A 20,031-nucleotide genomic window follows, 5' to 3' on the forward strand; every position below is an offset into this window, starting at 1 on the left:
ACATCTTTTGTTATAAAAAATTAATTTTGGATTCATCAAGACTCGAACTCTTGACCTTCACTCTAATACCATGTCCTAAAACCACTCATCCCAAAAGCGTAACCTAACAGAATAATGTAACACTAATAATCATATCTCTAATACTTTTTAAACCTTCATTGTACACATTGTACGCTTAGGTCATTGGCTCCCTATACTTTCTCGAAATTTAATAGTGATGCTTATATGTATTGTTAATTATTGTGACGTGGATACCAGAGATAATAAATATTCCAAAATCTTAAGCTAATTTCAGATCTAGAGCTCTAATACCATATCATAAAACCACTCATCCCAAAAGATTAAACTGATAGGAAAAGGTAACACTAATGGTTATATCTCTAATACTAAATCGGGCATCCTTAAATCTCCATTGTACACATTGTATAAATATTCCATTGACTCCCTATATTTCCTCATTTATGAAAGATTGTTACATGGATAATGATTTTTAGAGCGAAACTTCACTTGCTTTAGTAGGGTTTATGATAAATAAGATAAAAGTTATATAGAAATTCAAAAAATAATAAATGATTCATTGTCCAAAACTATAATGTTTCCATGCTCTTGTGACAGCAACGGAACACACACCACTATAGTCTATAGATAACCAAATACATAGGCAATTCCATTTTGTTTTGTACTATCCATTGAAAGAATGACATATATGTCTACTGTTTAGAGTTGTGAAGGACCTAATTGATATTAATTTTTTCCAATGACTACAACAACAACAACAACAACAAAGCCTTGTCCCACTAAGTGTGGTTGGCTATATGAATCAAACGACGTCATTGTGCTCTGTCATGTATCATGTCTACAGAGAGACCATTTACATGTAGATCTCGTTTGACTACCTCATGGATGGTCTTCTTAGGTCTTCCTCTGCCTTTCGCCCATTGTCCATCTTCCATCTCATCCATCCTCCTGACTGGATGTTTTATCGGTCTTCTTCTCACATGTCTAAACCACATGAGACGCGATTCAACCATCTTTTCCACAATGGGTGCTACTCCAACCCTTTCCCTTATATCTTTGTTCCTTATTTTATCCAATCGCGTATGACCACTCATCCATCTCAACATCTTCATCTCTGCCACACTCAGTTTATGTTCGTGCTCCCCTTTAGCTGCCCAACACTCCGTACCATAAAGCATAGCCGGTCTTATAGCGGTGCGATGGAATTTACCTTTAAGTTTTAAAGGCACTTTTTTGTCACATATAAAACCATATGCACTCCGCCATTTTGACCAACCTACTTGGATCCTATGATTTACATCCTGTTCAATCTATCCATTATCATGTATAATGCACCCAGGGTACTTAAAACTTTTAACTTTTCGTAGGATGTTTTCTCCAATCTTCACTTCTATATTAGGGTTTTCTCTTCTCGGACTGAACTTACATTCCATATATTCTGTCTTGCTACGACTTATGCGCAGACCATACACTTCTAGAGCTTCTCTGCATAACTCCAACTTCTTATTTAAGTCTTCCCTTGACTTTCCCATAAGGACGATATCATCGACAAAAGCATGCACCATGACACAGGCTCTTGGATGTGCTCTGTGAGTACTTCCAAGACTAATGTGAAAATGTATGGACTTAATGATGATCCCTGGTGTAATCCTATACCAATAGAAAATTCCTCTGTCACACCACTTTGAGTCTTCATACTAGTTGTGGCCCCATCATACATGTCTTTAACTGCACGAATATATGCGATCCTTACTCTCCTCTTTTCTAAAACCTTCCATAAGACCTCCTTTGGGACCCTATCATACGCTTTTTCTAAATCAATAAACATCATATGAAGATCCCTTTTATTACTACGATACCTCTCCATCATTCTTCTTAATAGGTATATCGCTTCAGTGGTTGATCTGCCTAGCATAAATCCAAATTGGTTCTCTGTTACTTGTGTCTCTTTTCTCAACCTCCGTTCTATCACCCTTTCCCATAACTTCATGGTATGACTCATAAGCTTGATCCCTCTATAGTTTCTGCAACTTTGTATATCCCCCTTATTCTTGTAGATAGGTACCAAGGTGCTCTTTCTTCACTCATCAGGCATCTTCTTTGACCTTAAAATCTCATTAAAAAGCTTGGTTAACCAGTTGATGCCTTTTTCACCAAAACCCTTCCAAACCTCAATCGGGATATTATCAGGTCCTACTACTCTGTCATTTTTATCTGCTTTAGAGCCTCTTTTACCTCGAAGTCTCGAATCCTTCGATAGTAGTCAAAGTTTTGATCTTCTTCCCTTGTCCATAACCGACCAAGGCTCGGAAGAGTCTTCTGTCCCTCATTAAATAACTCGTAGAAGTAGCTCTTCCACCGTTCATTAATATTCTCTTCTTGAGCCAACACCTCTCCATCCTTATCCTTTATGCACTTAACCTGATCCAAATCTCTCGTTCTTCTTTCACGGCTCTTTGTGATTCTATATATACCTTTTTCTCCTTCTTTCGTGTCCAAAGACTGATAGAGACCCTCATATACTCTTGTTCTTGCTTCACTTACAGCCACTTTTGTCTCTTTCTTAGCCGCCTTATATTTTTTCCAGTTATCTGCGTTGCGGCATAAAAACCACTCTTTAAAGCACTCCTTTTTTATCTTTATCTTTTCTTGTACACTCGCATTCCACCACCAGGACTCCTTGTCTCTTGGTCCTATTCCTTTAGATTCACCAAAGCTTTCTTTTGCTGTTCTTCTAATAACTTCTGCATCTCCCTCCACATCTCTTCCGCGCTTCCAATCCCATCCCACTTTGCCTCTTCTCCTATCCGTCTTAGGAAGCTTCTTTGCTCCTCACCTTTCATCCGCCACCACCTCGTCCTTGGGTTCTTCGTATGATATCTTTTCATCAACTTTTGCTCAACGCGAAAACCCATGACGAGCACCCTATATTGTGTTGTCAAACTCTCTCCCGGGATAATTTTACAGTTAATGCAAAATTTCCGATCGACTCTCCTCAACAAGAAGTCGATTTGAGAGTTTGTCATGCCACTCTTATAGGTTATAAGATGTTCGTCTCTCTTTTTAAAATATATATTTGCGATGAGAAGATCAAAGGTTGAGGAAAGTCCAAAATAGTTTTACCATCGACATTGATCACCCCGAAACCATGGCCTCCGTGAATACTCCTATATCCAGTCACTTCTCTCCCAACATGGCCATTTAAATCTCCTCATAAAAAAATCTTATCTCCCAAAGGTATGTCTTGAACCAAACTCTCTAGATCCTCCCAGAACCTTATTTTGTGTTGTTCGTCCGAACCCACTTGCGGTGCATAAGCGCTAATCACATGGAAAGCACATCCCTCCACCACAAGTTTGATAGAGATGATCCGATCTCCCACCCTCTTGACATCCACTACGTCCTTCTTCCACTGCTTATCCACAATTATTCCAACCACATTCCTATTCTTCACCTTTCCTGTATACCACAGTTTGAAAGCAGAAGTATCCAACTCCCTAGCCTTCGCACCAACCCATTTTGTTTCTTGTAAGCACATAATGTTAATCTTCCTCCTTGTCATGGTGTCCACCACCTCCATGGACTTTCCTGTTAGGGTGCCTATGTTCCATGTCCCAAATCTCAACCTTCTGTCTCTTCGACATTTACCTTTTACTTTGTGAACTAGCTTATTTACCCTCGTCCGTTCACGAAAACGCGGGAACCCTTACTCATTTAACACTACATCCCGGCACCGATGCAGCGGCTCTTGCTCATTTGACACCGTACTCGAGCCATACAGCGCGTTGCTTCCGAGCAACGACCTAGCTTTAGTGCAATAATGTCTTTGATTCATGTCATGGGGTTCGACTATATTTTTATGTTAGTTGTCGAAGACCTAACACAACCCTCCTCCTTTATCCGGGCTTGGGACCGGCTATGTACCGCAAATGTAGCATACACAGAGTTAATTTTTTTCCAATGACTAATTAATCCTAAATTGAAATATTCGAGAATCTAATTGTGACTTTACTAGAAAAAATTATGTTTTGATTGGCAAAAAACATAAGATATATAGTAGATATATTTCATTAAAGCTTGATATAAACTTGATATTTTTAGCAGATTTGATGTTGAACAAGTGAATAACAATTGCTAATCAATTATCATTGAAGAAAGCCATAATAGGATCATAAACAATTTGATTAGCATTGACACCCATAACGAAATCAGCATGAGCATAGTTTTCTATAAACAACACGACGAGCTTATTCTTATGATGATCTTTGAGGTCCGTGAGCAAAAGCTTGACATCGTTTACATCAGATAACATATCTTGTCCTCCATAGCTTAGGAAAAGTGGGAACCCATTTGGAATACTAGCCATATCATAAATAGGAGGACTAGCCTCTCCATAGTGTTGTATATTTTGTTCTTCATTACCATAATCATACTTTGCTATTTTTCCTGTTCTTATCACTACTCATAATTCACATCATAGCATACAAAAGTGAAGTTTATTAGAAGCTATAGATGAATATAAAGAAGTATTAGTTCAATCATTTATAATTTTATAAAATATAAATAAGACTAAGGTGACAAATAAACACCTGAAGATTTATATTTTGGGCAAATTAGTTTCTAAATAAAAAAAATACTAATAAAATCTTCCAAAATAATAAACGTAGACAAATAAATTCAAATTAATTAAGATCTTCTATCCTAATTATAGAAAATAGAGTAAAGTATTGTTTTTGTCCCCAACGTTTAAGGTAAGTCTCAAAATTGTCCCTAACGTTTGAATCGTCCTATTTAAGTCCCTAACGTTTTAAAATTGACTCAATGCTGTCCTGCTGTTAGGAATCTGTTAACGGAATTGACAGCATGACAAAATTGAGACGATTTTGAAACGTTGGGGACTTAAATAGAACGAAAACGTTGGGGACGAAAATGATACCTAAAAATAAATTTTAATTTATCCTTCACTAATATCAATCTTTTATGGTACATAGTTATTCAATTATTTTTAATCACATTTAAGTAAATTACACTTAATCACATTATTTTTATTTTAAATAATTTTTTTTATAATTTTACTCTTAAATATTTTTACTCATCATGAAATGTTTGTAAAATGACTAGAATCACATTACTTTATTGTATATTTATTATTTTTTAATTTTTCCACAAGTTTATGTACTAGTCATTCTACAAACATTTTATGATGAGTAAAAATTTTTAATAATAAAATTATAAAAAATAAATTTATTTAGAATAAAATTAATGTGATTAAGTGTAATTTACTTAGATGTGATTAAAAAATAATTGAATAATTATATACCGTAAAAAATTGATATTATTGAAGGATAAAATTTAAATTTATTTTTATGTAGCGTTTTTGTCCCTAACGTGTTCGTCCTATTTAAGTCCATAATGTTTCAAAATTGTCTCAATTTTGTCCCGCCATCAATTCCGTTAACAGATTCCTAACGGCAGGACAACATTAAGTCAATTTTGAAACGTTAGGGACTTAAATAGGACGATTCAAACGTTAAGGACAACTTTAAGACTTACCCCAAACGTTTGGAATAAAAACAATACTTTACTCTAAAAAATAATTTAAAAGATAATATGTATATATCTACCATCTTAGATAATTTTATTAGTATTTTTTTTAAGACTAATACGTTCGATTATAAATCTTTATGAATGAATTTATTTGTTAATTTACTCTATAAATAAAATGCTTCAGTTCAAACAATATCTAGCTAGTTACAAAATAAAATGATTAGTCAAAAGACTTACTTTCAGGGACGGACATAAGGGGGCGAGTGGCGGCCTCGGCCCCCCAACTTTTTTTAATAGTAATAAGTTATTATGTATAATTTAATTTTTTTAAAAAAATATTTAGTATTTAGTCTAATATAAATAAAAGTTCAGTCTAATTTAAATATTAATAATTTTTAATATCTAAAAAATAAGTAACAATATTAAAAAAATCTGAAAAAATATTATTACTAATATTTTTTAATTAAATAAAATTTTTTAAATCTTATAAAGTGAATTCTTTTTCTTTTTGTGGCCGTTTTTTTATTCGTTTGGTATTAATTCTCTTTGTTTCAACTGCTACAATTAAGAGATCTTTTTCAATGAATATTGTGAAAAATAACTTAGAAACAAAATAAAAGATGAATTTCTTGATAATTGTCTTTTAATTATATTGAAAAGAAAATTGTTGAAAATTTTGACACAAATTCTATTATCGGTGAATTTTATGATACGAAGAATCGACCACTTCGTTAGTAAAAAGTATACACATTTTTTTTACTTTAAAATATATTCTCTATTCGTGTATTTTTATAATACATCTTATATTATATAATTTTTTTACATAATTTTTAATATTATATGTGTTATTGGCCCCCCATAATATCATTTCTGGATCCGTCCCTACTTACTTTATTGACTAGTTACAAAATAAGTCTTTCAACATAAAATATATAATAGAAAAATATCTAACAGTAATAAATTCTCAAACATAACCTAATTAAAATACTTACTTTGTGATAGATGTATCAAATTCTTCGTAGATGATGGTTGCGGTTCATTATTAAGAAATATATTTATTCTCGAAGAATTTATGCAACAATTGGGACCTAAAATTTTAATTAATAAATATTAAAATAAAGTCTCATTTTGGTGGGATCAACATATACATGTATTGATGAGTGAAAATCGTCATTCTAATAACATTAAGTACCTGTAAAAACAGTCATTAGATCTGAACAATTCAGTTTTAAGCTTCTGCAAATGCCCTCTAGAAATTTGGATGCAACATTCCTGATCATTAGAAAAATATATTGTCAGAAAAAAGATTTGTGTTAGTTGATTCTATATCCAAAAGAAACTAATATCACATATGAGTGTTTTCACTGCGTTTGTTTATAGCTACGAGACACTGAGATAAAGATACAAAATCGTATTTGGCAGATGAGATATGAATAGAGATATTGTGTTTAGAAACACTAAATTAATACATTTTATGTTTATCATGACAAAAAAACACAAAAATTGTAACAAAAAAACATAATTTATTTTATTATTCTTGTTAATTTTTTATAATTATATTTTTTTCAAATTTTTTAAATAAAAAAAAAATAAATTTGACTTTCATAATTTGTTCTAATTTATTACCAAACAAAATACAAGAACATTAATTTTTGTATTTCTATCTTTTGTGTCTTATTTTCAATCTCTTATCTTATCTTCTTCTCAAACCTAAACGCTGTCTAATATAAAGCAAAAGTTAAAAAGACATAATAATAAGCGAAATTTTCAGTTATGATTTTGTCATACTCATTGGGACTGAATTCATGAAGGCCCAACCAGTAAACATCCTGTCAAAATATAAAGTGAAAAAAATTACATCAAATGATTTTGCATCATTTTAGATTTTCTTTGCTCAAGTAGTATATATCTTACATTTGCTATGAAAAGGTCAGCAGCAAGCTTTGTTGGTTGCGACATAATTTGACTCAAATGAGCAATTGGGCTAAGTAATGCAGCTGATCTCAACATATTCATTAGTTGCTCTTCAGAGAATGCAGCTAATGCTGTTAAAGTTCCCTGAAATTAAATTTCTTGTTATCTTTATGCATAAATACATATTTAAATATAATTTTGATATACAGACAATAAAAAACGTTTTATACAGTCGTACAATCATATTTGTTAAGATAGCGTTTGTTTTGAGGTACTGAGACAGATACTAAGAGACTGAGACTCAGTATCATGTTTGTTGGCTCAGAGATTGGTACTAAAATTTCAGTATTTCAGTACCTCCAAAAAGTAGGGACACAAGAGACTAAAATTTTTAGAGATGGAGACTAAAACTTTAATAACATTTTATACCTAAAATATCCTCATTTCAATAAATTAATTTCAATTTTAGCCTTTGTACAAATTAAATTAGAGTTTCATTCTTATTTCAATTTCTGTCTCCCATTTTACACCAAACAGAATACTAAGATTTATTTCAATTTCTGTCTCTTATTAGTTTCTGTCTCTCATTCTCAGTCTTTTCGTCTCTGTCTCTCCATCAAATACTAATGACTATTCAAACACTCAGGGTTGTTATTTTACTATTGTGATGTTATGTAATTAAATATACATATAAAATTATTTTACATTAACAGTACATCAAAATTAAATTCTTTAATTAAAATAATAAAAGTTAAACTCAAACTCACCAAGGAATGACCTACGTAGTGCATTTTCTGACCGGTATGATTGAATACATAACTGAGTGAAGCAGGAAGATCATAACTTACTAACTCATCCCATGACCAATCCCAATATGCATATTAATAATAGAATAAATTAACAACCAACCAATTAGAGATTACCAAATTGGCTTCTTAATACATATCTCGAATGTATAAAGTTCGAAATCTGCCGGTATTTTATTGTTAGTTTTTTTTTATTCTAATTTTTTAAAATTATACAAAAAACATCCAACTTATCTTAACATCCGAAACCCTGCTATTTTTTTTTTTTTACATTAAATTAATTCTAATATATATATATATATCAAACCCCTTATTTCCTAACATCTGAAACCCTTATTAATTTTCTCACATTTTAAACTTTAATTACAAAGAAATATTTACACAACTACTTACTCCTATACTATATATAGGATCTCTTATATTTTCTTAAAATATGGATAAAAAAAAAACAAAAAAAGTTACTCAAAATTATAGTTGAAACTTGAAAGACCAATAAAAAAAAATTAATAACAAAAATAAGCAACCAACGTAGAGTGTAAATTTCAAAATAATAAGGTGGAATTTCATATTTTTATGAAAGTCTATTTGTACATTTATAAATATTAAATAACAAATTTTTTTCTATCTTTTTCTTTTTCCTTTTTAAGAAAAAAAAGTAGAGAACTTCAAATAAAAGATTTGAAAATTGTAAAAGGAAAAAATTGGAAATCTTATTTAGCTTCAAATTTAGATATGAATGTGAACGATTGTAGCTTGAATAATAATGATAGGAACCAATTTTTTTCGGGTAATATTAGTTTTTTAAAATTATTTTATTTATTTTAAATTCTAAATTATAAACATTTAATTAAACAACTTAAAGTATAAATCCAAAATTCTAAATTCTCTTGAAAATAAAAATTTTTAAAATTAGGAAAAAATTGGCTAATATTTACAAACCAAAAGTTGGGTCTCATCTGGATAGCTTTTATGAAACATCAAGAGTAGAGCTAAGTGTATCTTACTAAAAGAAAAACGACTATGATACGTGTATACTAAAATCAGCTATCAGTATAAAATATATATTGAAATATAAATACATATTTAAAATAAATTAAACTACATATATATATTTATGGTGAAAATTCTGGTGAAGTCTCGACTTTACGTGAAGTTGATATCTGAGAGCTGTTAGATGATTTGACTGATTTGATTAAATTTTCATCTATGGGCTCTTATGTATCAACTTCACGTGAAGTCGACTTCACCTGAGTTTTTACTTGTATTTATATATAACTACATTAATGACTAATTTAAATGTACCAATAGTATTTTTGAGAAAATAAAAAATAAAAGAACCATGTCATTAGGATTAAGTGATGTATGGGCGCTGCTATATTTTGTCCCACGAGTGTTGGCAAGCCACACATCAAAGCCTTTGTCTGCTAAGATATATGCCAATGATTCTTCCGGAGTGTTGAACAACCATGTTATAGCATCCTTAAAAAAAAAATAAAAAAGTTAAAAAAAAATTAATCTAGCAATAACAATGATATTGTTATCTCAACAAGCAATGCACCTACGATAAAGAGACCATGTTGCAAAAAAACTGGTGGCTTGTCTGCTGCCTTGCCGGATCGCCCCGCCGGCATCCTCTGTAGGCTAAGAATGTAGCCATCTACGGTCGTAACCTGGTCCAGTTTAACAAAAAAAAAATTTTCCTCTAATTAATGACGACGTAAAAATACAATGATTCATATTATTTTTTTAATCATTTTAAACTTTTAAAAGAATTAGTATCATGACATGATATAAAAAAAGTTTATCTGAAAAAACGTGAAGAGATATAATAATCATTTATGTTGTTTTTTTCTATCACTTTAAATTTAAAAAAAATAATATAATGACAGACATAAATAATATAATCATAATAAATATATACTAAAATTAGTTATTAAAATTAACTAATAGTGTAGGATATATATTAAAATATATAATATATATTTAAAAAAATTAAACTATATAAATATTTATATACAAATACATTATAATTGGTTTAGTGGCTAATTTTTTATATACAAATAATATTTTTATAAAGAGTCCTATTAGAGAGTCAATGGAATATTTATACAATGTGTACAATGGGTTATATGAGTTAAAAAATGAATATCATCCATATTATCCAGAATAACCATCCGGATACTAGGGATAATAAACATCTCATCCCAAAAGCTTAAACTGATTTTGGGTTCACCAAGGATCAAACTCTTGACCTTTTGGATCTAGAGCTCTGATACCATGTCATGATACCACTCATCCCAAAAACTTCAGCAGCTGATGAAAAAAGATAACACTAATGATTATATCTCTAATACTTCCATTGTACAAATATTTCATTGGCTCCCTATACTTTCTCTTTTATAAATGATTATAATAAGCACCTTGTGTTCTTCACAAGTATAACCCTGTGTCTCTGCCATTCTTTTGCAAATACCGTCATCTGTGTATAGTGTTTTCCTCGCATGTGCTTCTGCAATAACGCAAATGAAGAACACGAGAAGCAGACTCGCTAAAATCATGTTCATCATCGACATTGTGGCTATCATGGTCTAATGCGTCAGGGGAAATTAAAAATGCTTTCATTTTATAACCAACTTTTGTAGTGCAAGGACAAAATTTGAGAAAGATTTTGCATCTTACTAGTTTCAACATTTTCTTTTTGGATGGACTTGTAATTAAAATGTTTACAAAACTATGATCAATGTATATGTACTTAGCGTTTGAACAAAGGCATTGAAGTTGAATGGGTAATTTTTAATTATTTATATTTTGTTGACTTTCAAAATTAAGTATTGTTTATTTTGACATAACGTATCCGCCAGGATTTTGAAGATCGAATGTTCATTTGTCCTTTATAAAATTTAACCTATGATATTAGACATGTAATGTAGCCATGGAAAATGATGTTTATATTTAGGGACCTTATAGTGTACAGATGTGGGTGTACAGATTTTTGTCTTTTTGTGGCTGAAAAGCGTGTCACTAAAAGTGTTACTTAAAGAGAAAGTGTTACCCTTAATCGTTAACTTGGCTCTGATACCAATTTTAACATTCGACTTTTCTTTAATTTCAATTTTAACATTCGACTTTTCTTTCTTTTTCGAAATTAATTTCTCAAATAAGATTATAATTTGTATAGATTCAATTGGTGGTGCAAAATTATAATTTAAAGTATTTACCATTATTTTTCTTGTGTGATTATTTATTATTAGTCCTTGATTTATAACTCTGATTTATAGTTTTTTAATCTTGTTTTAGTTTATAATATTCTTTTTTGCATGGATTATTGTATATAAAATCTTTTATCTGTTTGTTTTTTTCTTTAATATAATTTTTCAAATCCTCAAGAACTTCTTTTATTTCTACATTTTCTGTTGTTTCTAAATATCTTTTTAATTTTTCAACTTCATACTCCATTTTTTCTTTCAATAGTTTTAATTCTTTTAAGTCATAATATGGTTTTCCAGGCATTTATAAATTTTTTAAGTTTAATTCCAACTTGTTTATGTTTATTCTTATTTCTATCCTTTTTATTATAAGGTCATTAATTTCGATCTGAATATTATTTAATTCTCTTTTATGTTCCTTTATTTTACTTTTTAATTTTTCCGCCCTTTTTCTTTTTATTTTATTTTCTGGTTTTTTCAATCTTTTTATACTTCATTATTTATTTTAGAATTTCTGCAAACTCTATCATCGATTCATCACTTTTTTTCAGAGATTCTATTAATTTCTCTAGTTCTTCAACTTCTCTTTTTAACTTGTCATAAATTATTTTTAGAGCTTCGAATGCTCTTTGATTTATTTCAGAAATAATTCAACCGATTTTCTCTTTCAAAGAGCTCTTGTTTCTTGTCTTGATAAGTTACATATATTTCTTCTCTATTTATTGTCATAATTTAGTGTTTAGAGTTTCATTTAATTTTTCGACCTTTTTTGTTAATTCTTTTATTTCAGAATTTTCTTCCTTAATTTTTAACTTAGATAGACTTAAAGGGCTATTAATTTTAGATTTTCTTATTTGAAAATTTGATGAAAATAATTTTCCTGATGGTTCTTTTAATAATAGAACTGGGTTTTCAATAGCTTTATATTTTGGTATTTCTGTTTTTACAATTTTCTGAAATAATTCATCGACATAAATTCTTTCTCTGTTTTTAAATATTATACTATGATGGCTATTTGTTAAAGCATAATTTATTGCATATGTAATTGAAAATGGTTCATCATCTTGTTCCATTAGATTTTTTCTGTGAAATTTATAAGCCAAACTTATAGATCTTCCAAGATTTTCAGTTGATAAAGGTATAGCATATCCAAGATGGGCGTTGAATTTAACATTTACATTTGCCAAGTTTCCATGAACAATTCCAATTATTTGGTCTATTGGGTCATCAGTAATTCTTTTGTCACAGATTGCTAGGCTTATTGGTGAATTAATTCCTTTCATATATGTAGATTTGATTAAGACTTGTATAGTACTAATATGAATCCATCCAATTTTAGATCTTTTTTGTTGATCCTTAATTTTCTCGATCTGTTTACTTATTTCTTCATCATTTATCAAAGCTATTTCAAGTTCTCCATTGGCGGATTTTATCTTTATAGGGGCTTCAAGTTGAATTTTTCCATAGTATATTATATTTTTCCTATTAAAAACTTCTTTTAAAAGGTTCTGTTTATTAAAATTTTCATTTGATTTGAGATTTAATTCTGTTTTTAGAACAGCCTGTTTTTCATTATCTAATAAAGCAGTTAATCTATAATAATCTGATTCTTCTGTTAATTCTAAACTTTCTAAATAATTCATAATTGAAAGACTAGGATGAAGATGTACCTTTCTGGAGAAAAACTTCCTTTATTTAGTATATTTTACATAAGGTGTTCTTATCTCCAGAGGGGAGATTGTAAATACTAACTCCAGAGGGGAGTTTAGAACTATTTTTCCTAAGGGAATTCTTCCTCAGACCATAGAATCGCCTTGGCAACTTCCTCCTTGCTCTCCTAGCATGTGAGTACTCTTTGCCTCCTGCTTTCTATTTTCTGATGCTTTCTACAATTGCCTAAGCAACCTATTTATAATGGTTGGGTCTGATGGACAATTCCCATCCTTACCCTTCTTATGACGTCATTGCTTACGTCATTGTTTATTATCTTGCACCAGCTACATTGTTGGTGCTCTATGACCTAAGCGCTTACGTCACTATGCAATAATGTTGAGAGATGCTTCAGATGTGCTGTCTTCCTCTTTCATTATGTGACCTTCAGATGCGTTGTCTTCTTCCTTTATCATGTGGGTTGATTCCGTTTTATTATTGCTTTCTTCAGATAGCTCTGAGACGCATAGCTGGCACTTGTGGTCTTCTCTGTCTTTTATCAAATAGCAGAGATTCCTCTTTATCCCTTCAGGGAGCTTTTCTAAGAGTCCAGATAAGTTGTAGAATGCTGATTCAAATTCTACTAAGAGTCTCATCTCTCTTTCTTCAATTTCATTCCTTTTACTAGACACAAGCAAAGTATTTCTGCTTTTATAATTAATTCTTGTGTGAGATTCCCTTGTTATCTTTTGAGTTCTTTCGAAGACCCTTGCTAGTGTGCTGGCTAGCCTTCCTTCATGACTGTAGATTGTTAAATCTTGAACTTGATCAATTGGTTGAAAATTTCCTGGGAAGACGGACATGAATATTACTTGGTGTGCTGGAACCAAGCATTCTTCTTCTTCATTAAAAATAGGTTGACTGTTCGTAAATTTTAGGGATATATCCCTTGGATTTACGTTGTCAATCATATTTTTAAATCTCTTCACTGCATCAACGAATCCTGCAGGAAACTCACTAATAATTTTTAGATCATTAAAAATTAAAATTGTATCAATTAATCCATACTGGAAAAACTGATAGGTGTCCGATGGGGATGCATCTGGAAATATAACCAGCTTTGTTAGCTGTTCTTTGGCAATAGGATAATATCCCAAAATTGCTCTTCTTTCTTCAGTCCAGTTTAGGACTATATTAAGAGTTTCTCTGAGATTTGATCTACAGACCCTTTTCTTTTCTTTGATTTCAGCCCTTGTAGGAATGTTTCTTATTATCCCTGTTCTCTGGGTTTGAATTGGAGCTTTATCTGCTCTTTTTAGGGTTTGCTCTGGATGAAGAGCTTCATATTCCCTGAAAGATTCCTTTGCTTCTTCCAGTGTTAAAAACCCTCCTTTATGAATTATCCTTGATTGATGTGTAAATGGTGCTGCTTTTTCCCAGGCATCATATACTCCTTTCATGGGGCCATTATAAATTACATAATATTTTTTATCTTGGGTGGATTTTTTGATAATTTCAGCAATTGTTTTATTTTCTGGAATTTTTTCTTCACCTGATTTGTCCACCACGCTTAGCTGGCTGAGCTCTGATGGTTTTGGTTGTTGTGTTGATTTCATTGCTTCGATGGCCTTCTTGAGGGATTGGATCTGTGTCCTTATTTGCTGACAATGCTCGCATTTTTCGAGTTCTTGTTCGTATTTCTGAATTTCTTGATCTAATGCGTTGTAGACGAACTCCATTCTCTTGTTAATGTATCTGCAATAACATTTTTGTCACCCTTAATATATTCAATTTTTATTGGATATTGTAATAAAAATAATTGCCATCTTACCAATCGTCCATGATTATAATCAACTTTTAAATTATATCGTATGAAACCTGTTAGGTAGCTTGAATCTGTCCTTAATGTAAATTCTCTGGGTAGTAAATCAATTTTCCATTTCTTAAGAGATTTAATTGCTGCTAGAGTTTCCTTTTCATGAGTGGTATATCTCTGTTCTGTTGGAGTAAAAGTCCCTGAAATATACCTGCAAAGTAGTTCCTTTGGGGAATTTTTAGAATCTAGTGATTCTTTTCCTTGCTCCAAACTTTTTATAGCTTTCTTAGCTTTTAGACATCCTGACCAGGTTATGTCTGAAGCATCTGTTTCTACTATTAAGTAGTCATTTTCTTCTGGAATATAAAGTTCTGGAAGTTTTTCACATAATTCTTTAATCTTTTGAATTTGCATACTATCTTTTTCATCCCATTTCCATTCTTTTTTAGTACTTATTTTTGGAAATAAGCTTTTAGTGTATTCTGTTATATTCTTTAAGAATCCTTGATCAGAAATATAATTTATACACCCTAAAAATCTTTGTAATTGTTTTCTATCTTCTATTTTATTAGGAAATAAATTTACCTTTTCTAGGACATTTGGCTGAAGTTTTAGCTTTCCTTGAGTGGATAGAATTAATCCAAGAAACTCTATTTCTTGTTTTGCTATTCTTGCTTTCTTTCTGCTAAGAACTAATCCTTTTTCTTTACATCTTTCTAAAACTATTAATAATTTTTGAAGATGATCTTCTCTATCCTGTTTTGTAAAAATTAGTATATCATCAATGTACACTAAAACAAATTCATTTAACTCTTTTAGATTTTCTTCCATAAATCTTTGATAAATACCTGGAGCTTGTTTTAATCCGAATGGCAATACATTCCATTCATAGAGCAATACACTTGTTGATTCTTTTGTTGGACAAGTAAAAGCAGTTAGTTTCTTTGTTTCTTCGTCTAAACGAAGTTGCCAATATCCTGATTTTGCATCAAGAGAGGAAAACCAAGTTGCTCCTTTGATTTTTTCTAAAATAGAATCTTTTCTTGGAAGTTTATGAGCATCACCAATAGTTGCTTCATTCATCTTCTTATAGTTAATAACCATTCTTCGTTTTCCCCTTTTAATTTCATTATTGTTTTCGACATAAAAGGCTGGAGCCGCATGAGGACTTTTACTTAATCTTATAATTCCTTTTTCCAAAAGATCTCTACATTCTAATGAAAACTCTTCTCTATCTCTTGCGGAATAAGGGATTTTATTTGGAACATTTATCTCTTTTGTTGGATCTTTTAATTTAATGCTTACTAATTCGTTATTTGTATTTTTAATATCTAAAGGATTTTCAGCACAAATTTCATCCAAAAGTTCTTCTATCTTTATTTCAAGATTATTTTTTGGGATATTTATTTGAAAGTATAAATTTAAATAACATGTCTCTAATATAGAAAATATTTTAAATTTTAAGATCTTATCTATAGTAGTAGTCGGTATTTTTATACGTTTTGATTTTTGATTTATTGAAGAATCGTATGGAGCTTTTAAAACTATATATGTTAGTTCTTGAATGAATGGATGATATAGCTTTAAAAAGTTATTTCCTATGATAAAATCCATTCCAGAATCTAACATGTATATAGATGGAACAATGAACCTATAATTTTGAATAAAAATTTCAACCATCTCTGCCTTTTGGTCAATTTTATGTATTGATTTGTCAGCTATTCTAACTCTTAATGGTTTCTTTAATTTTTTCCAATCAAGTTTTATATTTGAACTAGCAAAGCATTGTGTTGCTCCAGAATCTATGAAAGCATTTATAAATTTTTCTGTTATTTTTATAGTAATAAATGTAGCATTATTACTCAGTCTCTGAGTCTGTTTCCGAGACATATTCAAAAATATAGTCTAAGTTATCATCAGATTCTTCTAAAGGTTCCATGAAACAAGACTTAGCAATTTCTATTTGTTTAGTAAGATCCTTTTTATCTTTCTTTTTCGGACATTCATTTGCATAGTGTCCTTCTTCTTGGCAATACCAACACTTACAATTTTCTTTTTTATTTGGGCAATAATCACTTTTTTGTCTCTTATTTTTATTGTTATTTCTAAAATACCTCTTTTTTCTCCAGTTTGGATAGTATTTTCTTTTTCTAAATTGATATTTTCTTTTTCTTTGAAAATTTTTATTAAGACCATATTTTTGAGGTATCTCTTCATTATCCTGACAGCAAATTCTAATTATATTTGCAAATCTTTTTTGAGTTGCTTCTTGCATACAACGTTCTTTTATTTCCTCTCTTATTGCAGAGGTTGCCCCACCAAAATTATTTTCAATTGTTCCTCTATTTATTTCTCTTATAAATCTTCCCATTATAAACTCATTAGCAGGATATGGAAGTTTTGTTATATACATACTAAGATAATGATTTTTATCTTCTTCTTTTAATTTGTAATAATGTATTCTATATTCACATATATAGGACTCCACATTACATAAATCATATATCTGAATATTAGCTAAATGGTTTTTTGCTTCTTGATATTCTTTATTATAGACTTCTTGTTTATGATCTATAATATTTTTTCCAAAAAATTCTTTATATAGAATCATCATTATATATAATATCTTATCATAAGCTGTTGTTTTTGTTGCTAATTCTTCTATTATTTGGTTTTCTATTGATGTCATATAATCTCTTATAGTTCCTTTAGTATGAAACCCTATGTAATTCCAAATGTCTCTTCCAGACAATTCACTAAGTCTTGGGTTGGTAAAGGCTTCTAATAAAAAGGAATTTAACCAGTTTTCGAAAATTTCTTTTTCATTCTTTTTACAGTCTAAATCGAGCATTCTATCTCCTTCCATTTCCTGGATTTTAGGAACATATTTTGATGGTATTTTTGTATATTTTGAATCTTTATTTATAAATCCTTTTTTAAAAGCATAATTATCAAAACCTGTTTCCCATTTAAATTGAGATTGATTATCCTTAGATGTTCCAGCTTCATTTTTTACTTGTATTGGAATTGCTGGTTCTTCGTCACTTGAATAATCTAGGATGTGTTCTTCATTTTCTATATTTTCAGGATTTAATTCCTCTTCTATTTGAAATCCCTGTTCCATAATATTATTTTCTTTAGCCATTTTTAATTGTTTAAAAAGCATTGTAACTTCTTCTAATTTTTCTTCAATATTCATAATTTTAGTGGTGGTTTTACTTTTAAATCTGTTATGTTGATTATATTTTGGAATTTTTCTTCTTTGGGATTCTCTTTTTCCTTATTTCTCTGAAATTTTATGGATACTAAAATTTCTTCAAGCATGTCTACTATAGAATTTAATTGTGGGTTAAAGGTATGATAAAGATGTGGTGAATCATTTCCATGATAACATTTTTTAGAAATTCCGTGTGAAGAATAAGTTTTTTCAGGTTTTTGAAGTCCTTCAATAAAACTTATAGTAAAATAAAGATTTTGAGAGAAATCATTTTGTATTGATTTTAAGAATTCGGTGTCATTACAGTTAACATTAGTTAAAATCATTAATTTTTGATCTATTAATTTTGATAACTTAATTATTTCTTCTCTTAAATCTTCTAATTTACTTTTTTCCATTAGGTGACGCTTTTCTTTGTGAAGAGTTACGGTTTTAGGTGAAAAGTGTAGCTTTAGAATGTGTGGTTAAGATTTTGCCACATAGACAAATCTTTAAAATTGCATCTGTACCTTAAAAATGTCCTTATATTTATGGTAATAAGTTCACTAGAGTATCAACAAAAAATAACTAATTTCGGTAAATAAATAAACAAATCTAATCACTTATTATTAATTTTTTTTAAGTTGTTCCTTTACTCCTATTCATTTTTTTTACTTTATTTCACTTTCAAGTAGTGTTCTTTTTACTTAATTTTTATTTTATGTTTTTATGGTTTTTAGTTTTTGGTTAGTTCCTTTTAATGTTCCATTGTTGCCTAACTTTTAAATTGTTGGTTAAATTAATGTTGACTTCTTAAATTTTTTTTATAGTTTAAAAGATAAAATTTTTATCTTTTTTCACTTCTTATTAATTACTTTTAAAATAAAAAAAAATAAAATTATCGAAATGACAACCGATTTGAGTAGTTGCTAAAACTTGAGTTGTCACTAAATTAAATATAGCGACTGACTTCCACTAATACTTAGAAACCGATTTTCACCAAAGGACCATCAAACCATTGTTAAATGAGATCCATCACAAAAAAAAATCAATTATTAAATATATAGCAACCAATTTTTCTGTTGCTAAATTCACTAAAAAAAAAAGAGCTATTTTAACATATTTTTTTTAACGGTCATAATTAAGTATAAAAATTAATATATATTTTTGACAAATATCACAAAGGTCCAATTTTTTATGTTTTCTTGATGAATAATTTGACCGTAGAAAATTATTCCTCAAGTTTGACATTTATTTGTTTTCAATTTACTCCATTATTCCTCTTCTTCTTTGGGCTCCTTCAATTTTGGCATCACACTGCTCTTAGTTTGGGATCATACTACTCATTTTTTATCTTCAAAATCTCAATTTATTCTTCAGTTTTAAGATTTCATCTCATTCTTTGTTAAAAATTTTTGTTGAGAATTTTTTATGATCAATAAGTGTCAAAATAAATAGTATTTTTGACGGTTAATAAATATCACAGAAAATATATTCTCAAATTTTTCTAACAAATTATTTTTTACAGCTAATATTTATCAAAATAAGATTTAAATGTTTTTCACAATTACTTATATGTTAAAAATACTATTTTTGACAAAACTTCTATTAACATATTTTCATAGTTAAAATAGTGTCAAAATTTATTTTTTTAACGAATTTTAATTCTTTTTTGACACATATAACTCTAAAAAATAATCTATATTGTTGTAATGTTTTTCATATAAATACCAAATAGCATTCACAATGTTCATAACTCATAGGAAAGAATAATGTTTACATAATTAATAATTTAATCATCCCAAATGTCCTAATTATGAAATAGTCTATCATGCTATAGTTATCACTCTTCGGAACATTATTGTTTATTCACTACCT

At 29.6% G+C, this 20,031-nt stretch overlaps 3 protein-coding genes across 4 annotated transcripts in view; 2 read left to right on the forward strand and 1 right to left on the reverse strand.

The window, feature by feature from the left end:
• LOC107638335 (L-ascorbate oxidase) overlaps nt 1-9,546 on the forward strand; it is a 52,818-nt gene extending 43,272 nt beyond the window's left edge. Inside the window, exon 6 of the mRNA XM_088484241.1 lies at nt 9,385-9,546. The gene's annotated coding sequence lies outside the window, so the exon portion shown is untranslated. The remainder of the gene's footprint in view (nt 1-9,384) is intronic.
• Nucleotides 1-20,031, forward strand: part of LOC107638334 (SH2 domain-containing protein A) — a 209,187-nt gene that overhangs the window by 28,219 nt on the left and 160,937 nt on the right. The gene's annotated exons all lie outside the window — the stretch shown is intronic.
• LOC107635817 (triacylglycerol lipase 2-like) lies at nt 4,157-10,858 on the reverse strand. The gene is made up of 9 exons (XM_021120247.2): nt 10,706-10,858; nt 9,848-9,955; nt 9,624-9,764; nt 8,247-8,357; nt 7,480-7,623; nt 7,354-7,394; nt 6,758-6,837; nt 6,558-6,653; nt 4,157-4,476 (listed from the first exon to the last, which is right to left on the reverse strand). The coding sequence occupies exons 1-9, from the start codon at nt 10,856-10,858 to the stop codon at nt 4,157-4,159; spliced, it is 1,194 nt and encodes a 397-aa protein (XP_020975906.2).

Source organism: Arachis ipaensis, chromosome B4 (assembly GCF_059453495.1).
Source record: "Arachis ipaensis isolate K30076 ecotype BB chromosome B4, ASM5945349v1, whole genome shotgun sequence".
NCBI classification, from domain to species: Eukaryota; Viridiplantae; Streptophyta; class Magnoliopsida; order Fabales; family Fabaceae; genus Arachis; species Arachis ipaensis.